Genomic DNA, 19,826 nt, shown 5'->3' with positions numbered 1-19,826 from the left:
TTTCACTGGCACAAAATGTAGGCTCCAAGTGATGTGTTTTAAAATCGTTGCTGATGGAAGTGGGAGGATGGAGGGGGCAAAATAATATTTGAGGAACTAAATTAGGATATAGGTCTTTTCTACATGCCTCAAAGCTGGTTGCGTGGATAAATATCTATCACAATTAAAACTGGGGAATTGGAGAGAATTCTATTTTATACAAACACAAAGACATACACTCAGGCATTTAAATATTTTATTTCTGAGCATAGATCATTACCTGGGTCAAGATCATCAATGGGATGTACAGGGCAGGACAATACGTGGGCTTTCTAAAGCCCAAACATGAATGTAAAATAGCCCGAGGAAAAATAAAATTTAACAGAGCATGGAAAAGCAAACATTGCAGCAACTTTATATATGTTTTGCTTTCTCATTTTGAAGGACAGCAACTTGAAATACTACAATCCTAGACCCTACCTTTCACTGTTCAATTTGCTGAGTAGGAGGAGCCTAGTGATCAGCTGTCACTAAATCCACAACAATAAAAGCTTTATTCAACTCAGCCTGTATGAACCCTCCTCTATGCAACTTCCTACCAAGGTCTCCCAGTTTTACAGCCCATTGTGAATGCTTTGCTTTGATAACTACTTGCTGCCTGGTCTACAAATCTGTGTAATTTTCGATGTGATAGTTCCAGCAGTGGGGGAACTGGTTAGCTCCGTTGGATAGATGGCTACCTTGTGGTTCAGAACAACAGTAACAGTGCGAGTTTGGTTCCTGGAGTGGTCCGCCCCCTTACACCGCTCCGAGAATGGAAGGCAAACCATTGCGTGAAAGGAAAACTGCTCAAGTTGAAGCGACAGCAGATGCTAAGCCAAGGACCTACAACACCCAGGCTGAGCATTTTGTGGAATGGAACTCCAGTGGGCGGGATTCTCCGCCGTCGGGGTGCTCTGTTTTGCCGGCAGCCCAAGGGTTTTCCATCAGTAACCATTTTAAAACACGTCACTTAGAGCCTACATTTTGTGCCAGTGAAACAATCTACAGACTGTACTAATTTTACCAGTAACCTGTCAAAATAAAACCTTCAGTTCTTGTGTAAACTTGAGGTTATCCAAAATTCTGTTGCACATTCTGTTCCTAACTTGGGAAACCCCATTGACCGGCCAGCGCAACGTAGCATCCTGCCGGCGTGCTGATACAGAAATGTGGCGCAACGGGGCAGAGAATCCAGCCCAATATAGTTGGATGTACTCGAAGGTGCCTATGCTTTGATTCTTCATACCTTCAGTAAAGCTCCCGAGAAAGTAGGTTATGCTTGATCCAAGTTGGACAGACGTGCAAAGCTTAAGCTTACACATTACAGACATTCACCTCCAAGCCCAACAACCACTGCTTTGGTCTGATCCTATATAGATGGGCATGAGGTGAATCCCGGTTATTGCCCACAACCTGAATATAGTTAAACATACAACCTTCATATTGGGCAAACAGAAACTCTGAAGATTGTTTACTATCAAAGCTTGAATTAATACCGGGTTTACAGAAGTGTCAAGACACATATTTTTAAAAATTTGCTCCATTGATGGTTCTGTGAGATTATCTTTTGAGTGGCTCTGCTACACAAACCACGATCGCAGTTTCAAATCCCGCCTGTTCCACATTCACTGATCTGAGTCAGAACAGTCCAGGTGTCAGAATTGGCACCAACCCTCCAGTTTAGGAAGAAAATTATTCCAATCTGAGATTCCCTGCTGTGTGCGTGTGTATGTGTGTGTGTGTGTGTGTGTGTGTGTGTGTGCGAACACTGTTGGAGGACAGGATTCAGGTTTGGTGAGAACGTGTCCCTGAATAGTCAATCACCACGCACTGTGAAGAGTCACATGAATAATGGGCATTTTGATGATGTACGGATGGTATCAGCGCCCACCCGTTTCAGTAATGCTTTCCGATAAAGGGAGACCAGAAAACTGTCAAGTTATAATATATTTGCCTTTGGCCTGCAGCCTAATGTGTCAAATGGCAGACTGACAGTAAAGGAGCAGAAACATGGATGTGTGAACTTAGTATGTAAATAAAATATGAACATACCAGCCTCAGCGAGAGCAGCAGCAACCTCATTCTGCGTGGAGTAAATATTGCATGCTGCCCAGCGACACTGAGCTCCAAGAGCACCCAGGGTCTCTATGAGGACCTGCAGCAAACACACAAGGAGGAAGACTTTAATACACTAATAGTGCCACACTAAATGCTTTTATTCTGGGTTTATAATGGGATCACTTATTGAATCCACTCAGTTTAATTACGGGTTAGCATTGACCAGACAGGGGCTCACACCGAGTCCACACCTGGAGCCAGGGCACCTCACTAAACACAAAATAAAACCACCTGCTTCACTCGTTGTATTTTGAAATAAATGGGGAGTTATGTGGAGCCATTTGGACAGCGTACTGGAGTGAAAAGATTCATTAGGCAGCCCTTTAAAAAAATGCCACTCTCACACAAGTTCCACATGGTGTCTCACAATCAAAGATACTTGGGGGGAGTCTCCCTCCCGGCGCCCATACCGCTAGGTCGGGAAAGCCCCTACACAGGCTTCACGCCGGGCGTCAGATAATGCACGATGCTCTCGGCCTGCTCAGCTGACATAACCCAGATTAGTTTATTCAAATATCCATTTAAATATGCTGGGTCGGTTTGAGCTCCTGCCTCCCGGTGTCGTCATCCTCCCCTCCCCCGGCCGGCACAGTGTTAGGATCCACTCAATTATGTTTTAAGATCCATTAACCCAACTGTGAGAAACACTTTTGAGCCCCTTTATGGTCTTTATATCTATCAGTTTATTAGGCCTGTTGCTTTCACAGCTTGTGTGTAAATATCTGACCAAGAACTCATCTCCTGGTGGAAATGAATAATCACTAAACTGTGAAATTTCTTTTTGACTTGTTGAAAATAATCCATCAAAACTTTACACCATGTAAGATATTGCAGCCAAGGCGGTTCCATCGTCAGAAAATGTCTTCAACACGCCCATTTCTGCAGACTCAATAGCAAAGTAACTTATAAGACCATAAGACATGGAGCAGAATTAGGCCATTCAGCCCATCGAGTCCCAACAATCAAGGCTGATATTTTCTCATCCCCATTCTCCTGCCTTCTCCCCATAACCCCTGATCCCCTTATTAATCAAGAACTTGTCTATCTCTGTCTTAAAGACACTCAGTGACTTGGCCTCCACAGCCTTCTGCGGCAAAGAGTTCCACAGATATCTCTGGGTTGTTACCCGTGCCACGTGCAAGCGAGACGAGGAATAGGGAGAGAGAGCAGTTGAACACATGGCTACAGGGATGGTGCAGGAGGGAGGATTTCAGATACCTGGATAATTGGGGCTCATTCTGGGGTCGGTGGGACCTCTACAAACGGGATGGTCTACACCTGGACCAGAGGGTACCAATATCCGGAGGGGGAAATGTGCTAGTGCTCTTCGGGAGGGTTTAAACTAGTTCAGCAGGGGATTTGGAACCTGAATTGTAGCTCCAGTATACAGGAGGTTGAGAGTAGTGAGGTCATGAGTAAGGTTTCAAAGTTGCAGAAGTGTACCGGCAGGCAGGAAGGTGGTTTAAAGTGTGTCTACTTCAATGCCAGGAGCATCCGGAATAAGGTGGGTGAACTTGCGGCATGGGTTGGTACCTGGGACTTCGATGTTGTGGCCATTTTGAAGACATGGATAGAGCAGGGACAGGAATGGTTGTTGCAGGTGCCGGGGTTTAGATATTTCAGTAAGCTCAGGGAAGGTGGTAAAAGAGGGGGAGGGGTGGCATTGTTAGTCAAGGACAGTATTACGGTGGCAGAAAGGACGTTTGATGAGGACTCGTCTACTGAGGTAGTATGGGCTGAGGTTAGAAACAGGAAAGGAGAGGTTTTCTATAGGCCTCCGAAAAGTTCCAGAGATGTAGAGGAAAGGTTTGCAAAGATGATTCTGGATAGGAGCGAAAGCAACAGGGTAGTTGTTATGGGGGACTTTAACTTTCCAAATATTGACTAGAAACGCTATAGTTCGAGTTCTTGAGATGGGTCCGTTTTTGTCCAATGTGTGCAGGAGGGTTTCCTGACACAGTATGTAGATACGCCACGAGAGGCGAGGCCATATTGGATTTGGTACTGGGTAATGAACCAGGACAGGTGTTAGATTTGGAGGTAGGTGAGCACTTTGGTGATAGTGACCACAATTCGATTACGTTTACTTTAGTGATGGAAAGGGATAGGTATATACCGCAGGGCAAGAGTTATATCTGGGGCAAAGGCAATTATGATGTGATGAGGCAAGACTTAGGATGTATCGGATGGAGAGGAAAACTGCAGGGGCTGGGCACAATGGAAATGTGGAGCTTGTTCAAGGAACAACTACTGCGTGTCCTTGATAAGTATGTACCTCTCAGGCAGGGAGGAAGTGGTCGAGCGAGGGAACCGTGGTATACTAAAACAGTCGAAACACTTGTCAAGAGGAAGAAGGAGGCTTATGTAAAGATGAGACATGAATGTTCAGTTAGGGCGCTCGAGAGTTACAAGTTAGCTAAGAAGGACCTAAAGAGAGAGCTTAGAAGAGCCAGCAGGGGACATGAGAAGTCTTTGGCAGGTAGGATCAAGGATAACCCTAAAGCTTTCTATAGAAATGTTAGGAATAAAAGAATGACTAGGGTAAGAGTAGGGCCAGTCAAGGACAGTAGTGGGAAATTGTGCGTGGAGTCCGAGGAGATAGGAGAGGTGCTAAATGAATATTTTATCAGTATTCACACAGGAAAAAGACAATGTTGTCGAGGAGAACACTGAGATTCAGGCTACTAGACTAGAAGGGCTTGAGGTTCACAAGGAGGAGGTGTTAGCAATTCTGGAAAGTGTGAAAATAGACAAGTCCCCTGGGCCAGATGGGATTTATCCTAGGATTCTCTGGGAAGCTAGGCAGGAGATTTCTGAGCCTTTGGCTTTGATCTTTAAGTCATCTTTGTCTACAGGAATAGTGCCAGAAGACTAGAGGATAGCAAATGATGTCCCCTTGTTCAAGAAGGGGAGTAGAGACAACCCCGGTAACTATAGACCAGTGAACCTTACTTCTGCTGTGGGCAAAGTCTTGGAAAGGTTTATAAGAGATAGGATGTATAATCATCTAGAAAGGAATAATTTGATTAGAGATAGTCAACATGGTTTTGTGAAGGGTAGGTCATGCCTCACAAACCTTATTGAGTTCTTTGAGAAGGTGACCAAACAGGTGGATGAGGGTAAAGCAGTTGATGTGGTGTGTATGGATTTCAGTAAAGCGTTTGATAAGGTCCCCCACGGTAGGCTACTGCAGAAAATACGGAGGCATGGGATTCAGGGTGATTTAGCAGTTTGGATCAGAAATTGGCTAGCTGGAAGAAGACAAAGGGTGGTGGTTGATGGGAAATGTTCAGACTGGAGTCCAGTTACTAGTGGTGTACCACAAGGATCTGTTTTGGGGCCACTGCTGTTTGTCATTTTTATAAATGACCTGGAGGAGGGCGTAGAAGGATGGGTGAGTAAATTTGCAGATGACACTAAAGTCGGTAGAGTTGTGGACAGTGCGGAAGGATGTTACAAGTTACAGAGGGACATAGATAAGCTGCAGCGCTGGGCTGAGAGGTGGCAAATGGAGTTTAATGCAGAAAAGTGTGAGGTGATTCATTTTGGAAGGAATAACAGGAAGACAGAGTACTGGGCTAATGGTAAGATTCTTGGTAGTGTGGATGAGCAGAGAGATATCGGTGTCCATGTACATAGATTCCTGAAAGTTCCCACCCAGGTTGAGAGGGTTGTTAAGAAGGCGTACGGTGTGTTAGCTTTTATTGGTAGAGGGATTGAGTTTCAGAGCCATGAGGTTATGTTGCAGCTGTACAAAACTCTGGTGCGGCCACATTTGGAGTATTGCGTGCAATTCTGGTCGCCGCATTATAGGAAGGATGTGGAAGCATTGGAAAGGCTGCAGAGGAGATTTACCAGAATGTTGCCTGGTATGGAGGGAAGATCTTATGAGGGAAGGCTGAGGGACTTGAGGCTGTTTTCGCTAGAGAGGTTAAGAGGTGACTTAATTGAGGCATACAAGATGATCAGAGGATTAGATAAGATGGACAGTGAGAGACATTTTCCTTGGATGGTGATGTCTAGCACGAGGGGACATAGCTTTAAATTGAGGGGAGATAGATATAGGACAGATGTCAGAGGTTCTTTACTCAGAGAGTAGTAAGTGCGTGGAATGCCCTGCCTGCAACAGTAGTGGACTCACCAACACTCAGGGCATTCAAATAGTCATTGGATAGACATATGGACGATAAGGGAATAGTGTAGATGGGCTTTAGAGTGGTTTCACAGGTCGGCGCAACATCGAGGGCCGAAGGGCCTGTACTGCGCTGTAATGTTCTATGTTCTATGAATGTGCAAACTCCACATGGGCAGTGACCCAGGGCTGGGATCGAACCCGGGTCCTCAGCGCCATGAGGTAGCAGTGCTCGCCACTGCGCCACCCTAACTTCAAATACTTCTTATGATCCAGTTCCCACCACCCCTTGTTACAGAGTGTTCCAGAGATGCAAAATTTGAGAGAAGACGTTCTGCGCATTATAGTTTTAAATGACTGGCCCTTTATCTTGTCGCTATGTTTCCTTCTTGAAGACTCTCCCACTAGTGAAAACTCCTCTGCTGGACTCACATAACTGCAACAGATATTGAAGATGCACGAGGTAGAGAGTTAAAAATCCTGGAATAGGTATTTCCTTATCTTACTCCACCTTGCACATTAAATAAATATATTAACCACTCCAGCAGTACAATTCTCTTGGTTGCCTTGCTCAGATTACTATTCTATGCGCGTGAACCCAGAAGCTGACTACTGGCAGTCTATTTGGTTGAAGACAGGGTCGGACATTTAATGTTCAACCATTCCATTTTTCAACATAGGTTAATGTATAACTGCTTACTAGTTAGGAATAGAATGCTAGTCACTAAACTAACCACTCAACACTGATGTCAACAAAAGCAAAACCAATCATGAACTGGAACCTTCTGGATGGCAAAGCCAGTATTGCCCACCCTAGTTAATTTCGAAATGGTGGTGGGCTTTTAGCCGACACAAGTTAAGCGGTGAAGGTGCTTCCACAATGTCTTTTAGTCCACATTAGAGTCATGGAATGCAGATGCAGGAGAGAATGGATGTTTAAGTCAGTGGCTAAGGTGCTAATAAAGTAGACCTGCTTTGCCCTGAATAGTGTTGAGCTTCTTGAGTCTTATTCAAGCTTCACCCATCCAGAGAATTCACAACTTGTGCTTTTGCAGGTGGTTTGAGAGGCTTTAGAGAGCCAAGTACTGATTCAATCACCACGGATTGCACGGCCTCTGACCTTCCCAACTGGCCATTGCAATTATGCAGCTGGGCCATTCCACTTTCTGTCAATGATGATCCCCAAATCTGTATGCTTTTATATTGCACTCAACAAAGGCTTTCTGTACCAAACACCGCAAGAAGCCTAGAAACAAAATAAAGTTGTCAGTTTTGTCATGTGAGAGTACCTTTAAGTAATGGGTGTTCATAAATGGGTGAACATAAGAACATAAGAACTAGGAACAGGAGTAGGCCATCTGGCCCCTCGAGCCTGCTCCGCCATTCAATGAGATCATGGCTGATCTTTGTGGACTCAGCTCCACTCTCCGGCCCGTACACCATATCCCCGAATCCCGTTATCCTTTAGAAAGGTATCTATCTTTTTCTTTAAAAAGTTTAAAGAAGGAGCCTCAACTGTTTCACTGGGCAAGGAATTCCAGAGATTCACAACCCTTTGGGTGAAGAAGTTCCTCCTAAACTCGGTCCTAAATCTACTTCCCCTTATTTTGAGGCTATGCCCCCTAGTTCTGCTTTCCCCGACCAGTGGAAACAACCTACCCGCATCTATCCTATCTATTCCCTTCATAATTTTATATGTTTCAAGAAGATCCCCCCGCATCCTTCTAAACTCCAATGAGTACAGTCCTAGTCTACTCAACCTCTCGTCATAATCTAATCCCCTCAACTCTGGGATCAACCTAGTGAATCTCCTCTGCACTCCCTCCAGTGCCAATATGTCCTTTCTCAGGTAAGGAGACCAAAACTGAACACAATACTCCAGATGTGGCCTCACCAACACCTTATACAATTGCAGCATAACCTCCCTAGTCTTGAACTCCATCCCTCTAGCAATGAAAGACAAAACTCGATTAGCCTTCTTAATCACCTGTTGCACCTGCACACCAACTTTTTGCAACTCGTGCACCAGCACACCCAGGTCCCTCGGCACAGCAGCATGTTTTAACATCTTACCGTTTAAATAATAATCCATTCTGCTGTTATTCCTCCCAAAATGGATAGCCTCACACTTGGCAACATTGAATTCCATCTGCCAGGCCCTAGCCCATTCACCTAACCTATCCAAATCCTTCTGCAGACTTCCGGTATCCTCTGCACTTTTTGCTTTACCACTCATCTTCGTGTCGTCTGCAAACTTTGCCACATTGCACTTGGTCCCCAACTTCAAATCATCTATGTAAATTGTGAACAACTGCGGGCCCAACACTGATCCTTGAGAGACCCCACTAGTTACAAGTTGCCAACCAGAGAAACACCCATTTATCCCCACTCTCTGCTTTCTGTTAGTTAACCAATCCTCAACCCATGCTACCACTTTACCCTCAATGCCATGCATCTTTAGTTTGTGCAGCAACCTTGTGTGTGGCACCTTGTCAAAAGCTTTCTGGAAATCCAGATATACCACATCTATTGGCTCCCCGTTATCTACTGCACTGGTAACGTCCTCAAAAAATTCTACCAAATTAGTCAGACACGACCTACCCTTTGTGAACCCATGCTGCGTCTGCCCAATGGGACAATTTCCCTCCAGATGCCCCGCTATTTCCTTCTTAATGATAGATTCCAGCATTTTCCCTACAACCGAAGTTAAGCTTACCGGCCTATAATTACCCGCTTTCTGCCGACCTCCTTTTTTAAACAGTGGTGTCACGTTTGCTACTTTCCAATCCTCTGGGACCACCCCAGAGTCTAGTGAATTTTGATAAATTATCACTAGTGCGTTTACAATTTCCCTAGCCATCTCTTTTAACATTCTGGGATGCATCCCATCAGGGCCAGGAGACTTGTCTACCTTTAGGCCCATTAGCTTGCCCAATACTGCCTCCTTAGTGATTACAATCATCTCAAGGTCCTCACCTATCATATCTTTATTTCCATCAGTCACTGGCATGTTATTTGTGTCTTCCACTGTGAAGACTGACCCAAAAAACCTGTTCAGCTCCTCAGCCATTTCCCCGTCTCCTATTATTAAATCTCCCTTCTCATCTTCCAAAGGACCAATATTTACCTTAGCCACTCTTTTTTGTCTTATATATTTGTAGAAGCTTTTACTATCTGCTTTTATGTTCTGAGCAAGTTTACTTTCATAGTCTACCTTACTCTTCTTTATAGCTTTTTTAGTAGCTTTCTGCTGTCCTCTAAAGACTTCCCAGTCCTCTAGTCTCCCACTAATTTTTGCCACTTTGTAAGTTTTTTCCTTCAATTTGATACTCTCCCTCACCTCCTTAGGTATCCACGGTCGATTTTTCCCCTTTCTACCGTCTTTCTTTTTTATGGTATGAACCTTTCCTGAACACTGAAGGATCGCTCGGAAGGTTCTCCACTGTTCCTCAACTGCTTCACCATGAAGTCTTTGCTCCCAGTCTACCTTAGCTAGTTCTTCTCTCATCCCATTGTAATCGCCTTTGTTTAAGCACAAAACACGAGTGTTAGATTTTACCTTGTCATCCTCCAACTGTATTTTAAATTCCACCATATTGTGGTCGCTCCTTCCAAGAGGATCCCAAACTATGAGATCATTAATCAATCCTGCCTCATTACACTGGACCAGATCTAGATGTGTATATAAATATCTGTAGTGAGAGTACCTTTAAGAAATGGGTGTTTATTACTGCAGTGATGTCAGCGAGTGGGTGGAGCTGGGCTGTCTGTCAGCTTTTTACTTCATTTTAGGCTGTTTGCTGCAGGGTGTGTTTTAGTTTTGTTTTCAGTGTTGGAGCTGAAGCCAGACAAAGCAGGTGTATTGTTGATCTCTCTGCCATGAAAAGACTATCTCTTGATCATTTGGTGAATTCGGAATTATAAATGTTTTCAGTAGTGAATGTAAACCTGATGTGCTTCTGTTAAAAGATGTTTCTTTTGTCTTCTGGATGTTGTTTGGGAAGTTATTAAGGATTACTTAGTGTTGTATTCTTTGGGGGTTGTATTTGAATTAATGGTTGCTAAGATGTTCACTGTATGTTTTAAAAAGGTTAACTTGAGTTCATAGAATAAACATTGTTTTGCTTTAAAAAATACTTTTCCATTTCTGCTGTACCACACCTGTAGAGTGGGCCGTGTGCTCCCCATACCACAATCTATTAAAAGTTGTGGGTCAGGTGAACTCCAAGATTCACTTTGGGGTTCTCCAAACCCTGGCCCATAACAGTTTGTAAACTGACCATTTTAATTCACCTACCCAAACTTCCTGTACCAGTTGCTTACCGCAGTTTGGGCTGTGATGTGAGTGCAGCCCACAACTTTAGCTCCAGCTAGTGGTTTTTCACCCTGTGCTCGTTTCCGAAGAGCAACCAGAGCTGACATTTCTAGAGGGAATAAGTAACAAGGTAGAACAACAGATTATCAACGAATCAATCATTTCAGGTCAAAGGAGATCATTTGCTAAGCACATAGTTTATCTGATCAAATCTAATCACCATGGCCCAATTCATTGGTGCATGAGGGCAATGTTAAAAAAATGGGATCCAGGATCATTTTTCAGCCAAGAATCCAGGAGAGCAACAAAACCTGGAAGAAGTGATCGGATGCAGGACAACCAAAATGGGAGAGTTTTTTTCTGGAGTGTGGAAAAAGGAAAATAATGTCTCATGACTCGTCATTTTGTTTAAGAGTTTGTTCATGGGATGTGAGCGTCAGTGGCTGGGCCAGCAATTATTGCCCAACCCGGAGGGCAATTACGAGTCAATAACATTACTGTTACTCGGAAGTCACATGTAGGCCAGGTCAGGTAAGGATGGCAGGTTTCCTTCCCTACATTCCTAAACCTGGTGAGTTTTTAAACAACAATGACAGCACAGTAACACAGTGGTTAGCACAGTTGCTTCACAGCTCCAGGGTCCCGGGTTCGATTCCCGGCTTGGGTCACTGTCTGTGCGGAGTCTGCACGTTCTCCCCGTGTCAGTGTGACATTCCTCCGGGTGCTCCGGTTTCCTCCGGGTGCTCCGGGTTTCCTCCCACAGTCCAAAGATGTTCACGTTAGTTGGATTGGCCATGCAAAATTGCCCTTAGTGTCCAAAAGGTTAGGTGAGGTTATGCGGATAGGGTCGAGGTGTGGGCTTAGGTAGGGTGCCCCTTCCAAGGTCCGAATGGCCTCCTTCTGCACCGTAAATTTGATGATTCTCTGATAATTCCAAGTATTTTTGAATTCTAATTTCACCATCTACTGTCGTGGGATCTGAACCCGGGTCCCCACAGCATTACCCTGGGTCTCTGGATTGCTAGCCCAGCGACAATACCACTACACCACTGCCTCCCCAACTATCAGCTATTGCAAGTTGAGGGTTCCCACTTCTCTGATTTAAGATCGGATGATTGAGTATTTAAGTGGGCTCCCCGTTGCTCGCACCGTCCGCCGCTGGGGACCTGCGGTGGGGGGTCTCCTGCGGTGAGACTGGAAGATCCCAGCAGTGGGAACTGCCGGGAAATCCCACCAGTGTCTTTTTATATTGTAGGGGTCCCCCCAATGTTCTTCACAACTAATTATAAAGACTTTTGAAGTGCAGTGTCTGTAGATACATAGAAAAACAGAGCAGACAAATAATTCAGCAAGTTCTCACTTAATGCAGTGAGGTAAACGCTACCTTGGTAGTGTTGTTGCATACATATCCAAGACACCAGAACCACCACATTTTCTTCAAATGGTGTCATGGAATATTTCATGCCCAACTGAACAACCAAAAAGAACTTGGGGCAAGATTCTCCGACCACCCGCCGGGTCGGAGAATCGCCGGGGGCTGGCGTGAATCCCGCCCCCGCCGGTTGTCGAATTCTCCACCAACGGATATTCGGCGGGGGCGGGAATCACGACGCGCCGGTTGGTGGGCCACCACCCGCGATTCTCCGGCCCGGATGGGCCGAAGTCCCGCCACTAAAATGCCTGTCCCGCCGGCGTAGATTAAACCACCTACCTTACCGGCGGGACGAGGCAGCGTGGGCGGGCTCCCGGGTCCTGGGGGGGGGGGGGCGCGGGGCGATCTGGCCCCGGGGGGTGCCCCCACGGTGGCCTGGCCCGCGATCGGGGCCCACCGATCCGCGGGCGGGCCTGTGCCGTGGGGGCACTCTTTCCCTTCCACCTTCGCCACGGTCTCCACCATGGCGGAGGCAGAAGAGACTCTCTCCACTGCGCCTGCGCGGGAAACTGTCAGCGGCCGCTAACCCTCCCGCGCATGCGCCGCCCGGAGATGTCATTTCCGAGCCAGCTGGCGGGGCACCAAAGGCCTTTTCCGCCAGCTGGCGGTGCGGAAATTCGTCCGGCGCCGGCCTTGCCCCTTAAGGTTGGGGCTCGGCCCCCAAAGATGCGGAGCATTCCGCACCTTTGGGGCGGCGCGATGCCAGACTGATTTGCGCCGTTTTGGGCGCCAGTCGGCGGACATCGCGCCGATACCGGAGAATTTCGCCCCTGATGTCAAATACTTATCCAAAAGGCAGTGGGATAATTCCTCCCAGATGCTTTAGCATTAAGGTACCACCTGGATAGCCAAGGTAAACTCAAGCTGAAATAGCAGTTTGTCTTCATTTAGCACAATACATCATCCTGTTACCAGAGGATCATTAAGGGGCTGACTGTCACTTTAACTAACCACTGGTGCTCATTCAGGACTCTGAACAGCCTTTTAGTGGCCAACACTTGAACTTATCGCCACTCCTGACAAAAAACGGCTGCTTGTGAGCCAACTAGTCATGGCAGACAATTGGGAGTGCTACTTAAAGGTAGATCTCCTTCCACCATTCACTTGCAGCCGTAACTTGAAGAGGACTTTGAAACACATTGGGAGATTTTCTGGGGTACTTTATCAATACTTTACCGATACTCTTATCAATGTTTATTCCGGACATTATGGGCCACCCTTTTGGGACAGAGATGAGAATGTTGTTGTCGGAGGGTTGTGCGACTTTGGAACACTGCCTCAGAAGGTGGTGGAGGCAGGGGCATGGAATATTTTTAAGGTGCAAGTAGATAGATTCTTAGGCAAGGGAATCAAATGTAATCGGGGTTAGGTAGGTGGAATTCGAAACACACAGATCAGCCATAATCTTACTGAATGGTGGAGCAGACTTTAGGGGAAATAGGTCTACTTCTGCTTCTATTTATTATGTTTGTAAATTCTCTGAAGACTTCACCTGAAAAGATTGAATGCTGTGTTACTCCTCCTTACTGGGCACCTCATATATGAGTTACGGGGAAAAAGGACATGCTTCTCGTTCGGGAGTGGTAGAAGGGAATGAGGTACGGCAATTGCTGCAGGAGAGGGAGAAAGGAAAACAGGGTGGATTCATCCACCCCCATCCTCTGTTCAGGACAACTCTCCTCCTCTACAAGGAGCTCCAAAGCCACATCCAGGAACTTGTGCAGTCTCCCGCAGTCCCAGGCCCATCCAGAAATGTGTCACTGCGTGTCAGCCGTCTCACTCCATTCATACTTCCATTGGAAGTGGGTGATACACAACGCTGCACAAATATTGTGCCTAATCAGCACAGAGTACAAAACGTGGAAGTTATCTACATTAGCCCTGTCTGGGAAGCTAAATTATGCTACTCAGCAACATTCCATGCAAAACTAGACTTTAGAACAAGCTGGTTTTATTAGCGCTGCACCCATTTACACCCTTTCACTAAAATAGCCCCAACAGCTCTGAAGATGTTGCACTGAAGTATCATCCGAGATTATGCACGAGTATTGCAGTAGGGGTTGACCCCGCAACTTGTAATTCAAAAGACAAGACAACAGTAAGCAACTTGCAGTAATTCTTTCCCATAATTAGATAGCTGCTCAGTAAAACGAAGCAATGAAAAGTTAAACAGAATTCTAAAACCAAAACACAAAGCACCTGTGAGATCCTGCGGGAAATGAACACAATTTTGAAACTTGAAATGATTAAGCCCTCCGAAGTCACGCAGAGACTTGCAAGTGTATTGATGTCTTTTGATAAGAAACACTGCTTGGATGTAGTAGGCCATCGTGTCATTGTACAAACAGTACCTGAGTCTGCAGCTTCAGCACCAGTTTTCTTAGGACTAGCATTTATTTTTTTTTGGGGGGGGGGCGCATTCAAACATGTCCAAGCATTAAGTTAGTTCCTAATTTAGTTTATCTACCTCCATTAGTAAATGAAAATATCCAAGAAATTTAGTGTTAAAAATAGTCCACAGGTTAGTGGCCAATTACTTTTCCATGTTAAGCGAAGATTGACAGCCACTCTGATGGAAACACCACAGCTGTCCCTTTCTCGGGTCCCGTTTAAAATACCGATTTGTGGGAGATTTCCAAAAGCCTCTGCTTTTCTAACCGAGGTCAGCATGGCTGAAGCAACGATGGAATAAAGTATAATTAAAATTATGCCCAAGATTAGATGCCTCTTTAAGCATTAATGCTTTTAGCAAGTTCACAATTATTTCTAAACATCAATTAATTCCAGCAGAAAAATAATCTAAAAAGAGAATTAAATTTAGCACATTTTCTTCACAACCTTAGATTAATTAGTACTAATGACGGTACTCTATACATCTGTGGAAATTGTGTCATGAGAGAACATCTGTAAATGCGAGCACTGAACTATTATCTCTTTTGTATTATTTCTCATTGCCTACATCACCCCTGACTTCACTGGAAGTGCTGTAACGTAGGACACTCTAGAGGAGTCAAATGCAACAGTTGTCCTATTACAAGTAATTGTGAACATTGGCATTGACAGCCAAAAAGGCCATTGGAGCCGCTGTCATGAGATGGGCATGTTATAGGGTGCCAGCCAGTCACCTTGTTCAGTACATCACCTGATTTCATTGGAGCCCTGAGCAGCAACCATTCAAATTGATACGGATCAGTAACAAGACATCGCTGTGTTGCTAAAAGAAATGCTCATTGCTCATTTTGCTTTTACTGCAACAAGACATCGAGAACATCAGGCAAAGTGCAAGATCAGAGGGAATTTACCAGGTTAGGATCAGCCCATCAGCTATTATTACTTAATAGCAATAATGTTTTGTATCTCACAATGGTATCAGGGCTTTTGAAAGAGCAAGGGACACAGTGAGAGAGAGAAAACACAATACAGGTCTTCTGATCCTGTATAACACTTTCATATTTCACCCAAACATATCCGACGACTTACTACCAAAGGACTTCAAGAAACCTCGATAATCGGTTTACATTTTAAATTCCAAGATAAGGGGCGAAATTCTCCCGAAACGGTGCGATGTCCGCCGACTGGCGCCCAAAACGGTGCCAATCAGACGGGCATCGCGCCACCCCAAAGGTGCGAAATGCTCCGCATCTTTGGGGGCCGAGCCCAAACATTGAGGGGCTAGGCCGACGCCGGAGGAATTTCCGCCCCACCAGCTGGCGGAAACGGCCTTTGTTGCCCCGCCAGCTGGCGCGGAAATGACATCCCCGGGCAGCGCATGCGCGGGAGCGTCAGCGGCCGCTGACAGTTTCCCACGCATGCGCAGTGGAGAGAGTCTCTTCCGCCTCCGCCATGGTGGAGACCGTGGCGGAGGCGGAAGGGAAAGTGTGCCCCCACGGCACAGGCCCGTCCGCGGATTGGTGGGCCCTGATCGCGGGCCAGGCCACCGTGGGAGCACCCCCCAGGACCAGATCGCCCCGCGCCCCCCCCCCAGGACCCCGGAGCCCGCCCGCGCCGCCTTGTCCTGCCGTTCAAAAGGTGGTTTAATCCACGCCAGCGGGACAGGCAATTTATCGGCGGGACTTCAGCCCATCCGGGCCGGAGAATCGAGCAGGGGGGCCCGCCAACCGGCGCGGCCCGATTCCCGCCCCCGCCGAATATCCGGTACCGGAGACTTCGGCAACCAGCGGGGGCGGGATTCACGGCAGCCCCCGGCGATTCTCCAGCCCGGCGGGGGGTCAGAGAATGACGCCCAAGGTTTCTAAAACGATAAGGTACTGCTGCACCAATTATAACCTCTGCCCCACCGTACCTTGCTCAGCAATTTCAATCTCCCTGCGTCCAAACTCCGCCTGCTTGATATTCTTTACACAGAAGTCACTACTGTTCTTTGAGTTGGTTTGCTGCTTGTCTCTTGGAGATGTTTCATCATCAGAGCTGTCTGTATAGGATGCAGCTGAAGGGAGAAAAGGCAATGCACAAATGATAGCGTCAGTTGGGGACTCATGCAACAAACGAGAATGCAAATGGATCAACAGCATTTGTAAATACAAAAATCAATACAAACAGGAAATAGAGACCATCATTGATTAACAGATGCATCATAGAATATTGCAGTGCAGCATCTCACAGATAAATATTGTAGATTAGAGACTTTACTCATATTATGGAAAACTGCCCGCGAAGCAGAACCTTTATTAATATTCTGACTAGCCCAAGCCGTGCAAAGAATTCAGCTAGGTTAAACCCTTGCCATTTTTGTGGAGATGGGAAAGGATACAGAAAGGAAATATGTATACTCACCTCACAAAACAAATCATTACACCTATTAATTAAATACTGTGGCATCCTATCCTCCCTGCTGGAGGCGTGCAACAGACACAGCGACACAAACTAGGAGGATTATGTGAAATCAATAATCTCTCATTGTTCTCGTGAGAAAATTACTTGGAAAGAAATTCCTGCTGGCAAGTAGCTCGTCCCATAACAAGACAGAGTTGGACAAAAGTAGGAAAGTACGTGCCTAGTATTTCCCAAAGGGGTTATCAATTTTGACCTTGTCATCAGGGAGAAACCTGGCCAGGGAATATTACGTGACACCGAGGGAGATGGACTGAGCTTTTATTGAAATATCTAACTCAAGGACAGACACAGAATATACTCAGCATCCGCACAGTATATTATGACAATAACGTGACAATTTATAAAGGAGACATTAAATAGTGTTGTGGCATCCAGCTCAATGTTCTATGGATGATAATGGCATAGTGTAGGTTAGATGGCTTTTGTTTCGGTGCAACATCGTGGGCCGAAGGGCCTGTACTGCGCTGTATCGTTCTATGTTCTATGGAGAGAAAACAGGCGCAAGGGAGAGAGACAACAGAAAAGAGAAAAAAGTGAAAAAGAGAGAGTAAGAAAAAAGAACAAAAGAAATGACAAAATGAAACTAGATCAGAATGCTTGTTTTTATTTTGCCGCGTTTAGCAGGTGGTGAGTAGGAGAAAGTGGAAAAAGATAACTATTTCAGTGCATATATTGGACACAGCACATGGGAGTGGCAAACACCAATAACATATTCCCTTTCACAATAGTGTGACTCAAAACAGACAAGTAACTAACTCATTCTTCCAGTGTAGTGATTGTTGTTTACCCTGCTCATTTACAGTCAGCAGATTGCCTCCTCAGTGGAGGAGCCCACGACAAGAGAACAGTGTCACCAAAACGCACAGGGCAAGCTGAGGAATGCCACCGACACGTTTGCTTTGAAATGCTGAATTCAGCAGAGTCTGATACTTAACTATAGCCTGGCATGGCGTGAGCAAAAATTTAAATTAGGAATTGAAATTTCATATGTAATCCAACAGGTCGAATACAACACACAATGGCAGGTTCTAATATTGTCTCAGGTTGGTCTAACCTCTCCCAATTCAGCCCCGGACCTAATACTCAAAGAGTGATGAAACCCAATAAGGCTTTTCTGACCATATTTGAAGTCTCAACGCCAAGGCCTTTTCCTTTATTTTTTTGTTAGCGATTTCCAAAATTACGTATGCATGCAGTATTTACACTAAAACTTAACATTATTTAAAAAATGAAATGACACAAGATAGGTTTTTAATCCTCGAAAAGCTTGCGCAAGTGAACACGAAGCAGGCTTTTGAAATAATCTAAGTAATCATAGACTACTCACAACCCTTACACAAACTCTAACTTTGTCCCAATATCCTAAAAAGTGTTGCCTGGAACAATATTTATTACGCAACTATGATATGAACAGAAAGGTTGAGAGGGGCAGCACGGAGGCGCAGCGGTTAGCATTGCTGCCTCACGGCGCCGAGGTCCCAGGTTCGATCCCGGCTCTGGGTCACTGTCCGTGTGGAGCTTGCACATTCTCCCCATGTTTGCGTGGGTTTCACCCCCACAACCCAAAGATGTGTGTGAAGGCTAGGTGGATTGGCCACACTAAATAGCCCCTTAATTGGAAAAAATAATTGGGTACTCTAAATTTATATTTTAAAAAAAGAAAGGTTGAGAGGGGTGGCAGGGAAAGAGAGAGCGAGAGAAAGAAGAGGGAGCTGGGGAAGAGAAAACAAATCAACAAGTTATTCAAGAAAGGTAAATAAAAGGTATGACTTGAGTCACTACCTGAGCTGTAGCTGTCTGTGGAAGACTGCGAAATGGAGCGTGATAAAGACCTTCGACCAGTCTTGGTGGGGAATCTGCTAAACTCCTGCTTCTCATCTGCAAATTGGATTTGCTGCAAACACAGAACATCCACATAAACAGTAAATAACTTGATTCACGTAAGTTTACCCAAGTTGGTGAGTGGAGTAGCGTGTACGGATAATGAGATAACCCACCCAACCCTTCCTCAGGTAGCAATCTCGGTGAGACTGCATGGGAATACCAAAGGCCAGTTTGTCACACACCCAAATAATCAACATTGTTTCATTATTATGGAAATTTTGACAACCTCCACTGCACCAAGGTACAGCGGAACTGGACAGCAGTCATGTCCACTCATTGACAACTCGCTTGCCATTCCTGTTTTAATGCAGTCATTTTTTTTTTTTTCAAACCCCGATATATAGTGATTTCCCCAAAAATATTATAGTTCCATTTATTGTAAATCCCACTGTATGCAAGTGCGATGTGCAAAAATCTCACTCTTCTGAGGATTTATCACCTTTGAACCTGAAGTTTTCAACGGTCAACCTGAATGGGTTCAGTGGACATTATCAAATAGTTACTTACTGCACTTTTTAAATAAAAAGTTGCTATTTGGCATACACCCTTCCTGGAAGTTATTGCATACAATTTAAGCAAGTTACGGTTGTTATGCCCCAGACCAGTCCAGTTTGTGTTACTTGCTGTTTACAGAAATGACCAGTTTGATCACAATTGCAAGGATGTCCAAAGCAATAGAGTGGCTTCATGTGTACCTAAAATCCTGATAGCAATCGATAAATAAAACCCCATTAACATGGGGCAACATCAGAAATATGAGGCTTAGGCATCATGTGGCACAGTGGTTAGCACTGGTACTGCGGCGCTGAGGTCGAATCCCGGTCCTGGGTCGCTGTCCGTGTGGAGTTTACACATTCTACCCATGTCTGCGTGGGTTGCACCCCCACAACCCAAAGATGTGCAGGCTAGGTGGATTGGCCACGCTAAATTGCCCCTTAATTGGAAAAAAAAATAATTGGGTACTCTAAATTTATTAAAAAGAAATCAGACAGGACTTCCTAATTTCCAATTTAAAATGTTTCAGCACAGAATATGTCTCATTTAAAATCCTAACATCAAAAAATATGCAG

The 19,826-nt window shown here is 45.3% G+C and overlaps 1 protein-coding gene across 4 annotated transcripts in view; it reads right to left on the bottom strand.

Annotated features, from left to right (window-relative positions):
• The window catches only part of LOC140393714 (S-adenosylhomocysteine hydrolase-like protein 1), a 121,522-nt gene that overhangs the window by 33,722 nt on the left and 67,974 nt on the right, over positions 1-19,826 (bottom strand). For all 4 annotated transcript variants that reach the window (XM_072480028.1, XM_072480031.1, XM_072480029.1 and 1 more), the window contains exons 2-5: positions 18,655-18,766; positions 16,322-16,465; positions 10,595-10,695; positions 2,074-2,176 (exon numbers count right to left, since the gene is read on the bottom strand). In XM_072480028.1, coding sequence (XP_072336129.1) covers positions 2,074-2,176; positions 10,595-10,695; positions 16,322-16,465; positions 18,655-18,766 — 460 coding nt within the window. The remainder of the gene's footprint in view (positions 1-2,073; positions 2,177-10,594; positions 10,696-16,321; positions 16,466-18,654; positions 18,767-19,826) is intronic.

Source organism: Scyliorhinus torazame, chromosome 17, assembly GCF_047496885.1.
Source record: "Scyliorhinus torazame isolate Kashiwa2021f chromosome 17, sScyTor2.1, whole genome shotgun sequence".
Lineage (NCBI taxonomy): Eukaryota > Metazoa > Chordata > Chondrichthyes > Carcharhiniformes > Scyliorhinidae > Scyliorhinus > Scyliorhinus torazame.
This window is presented reverse-complemented; position numbering and strand designations above follow the sequence as displayed.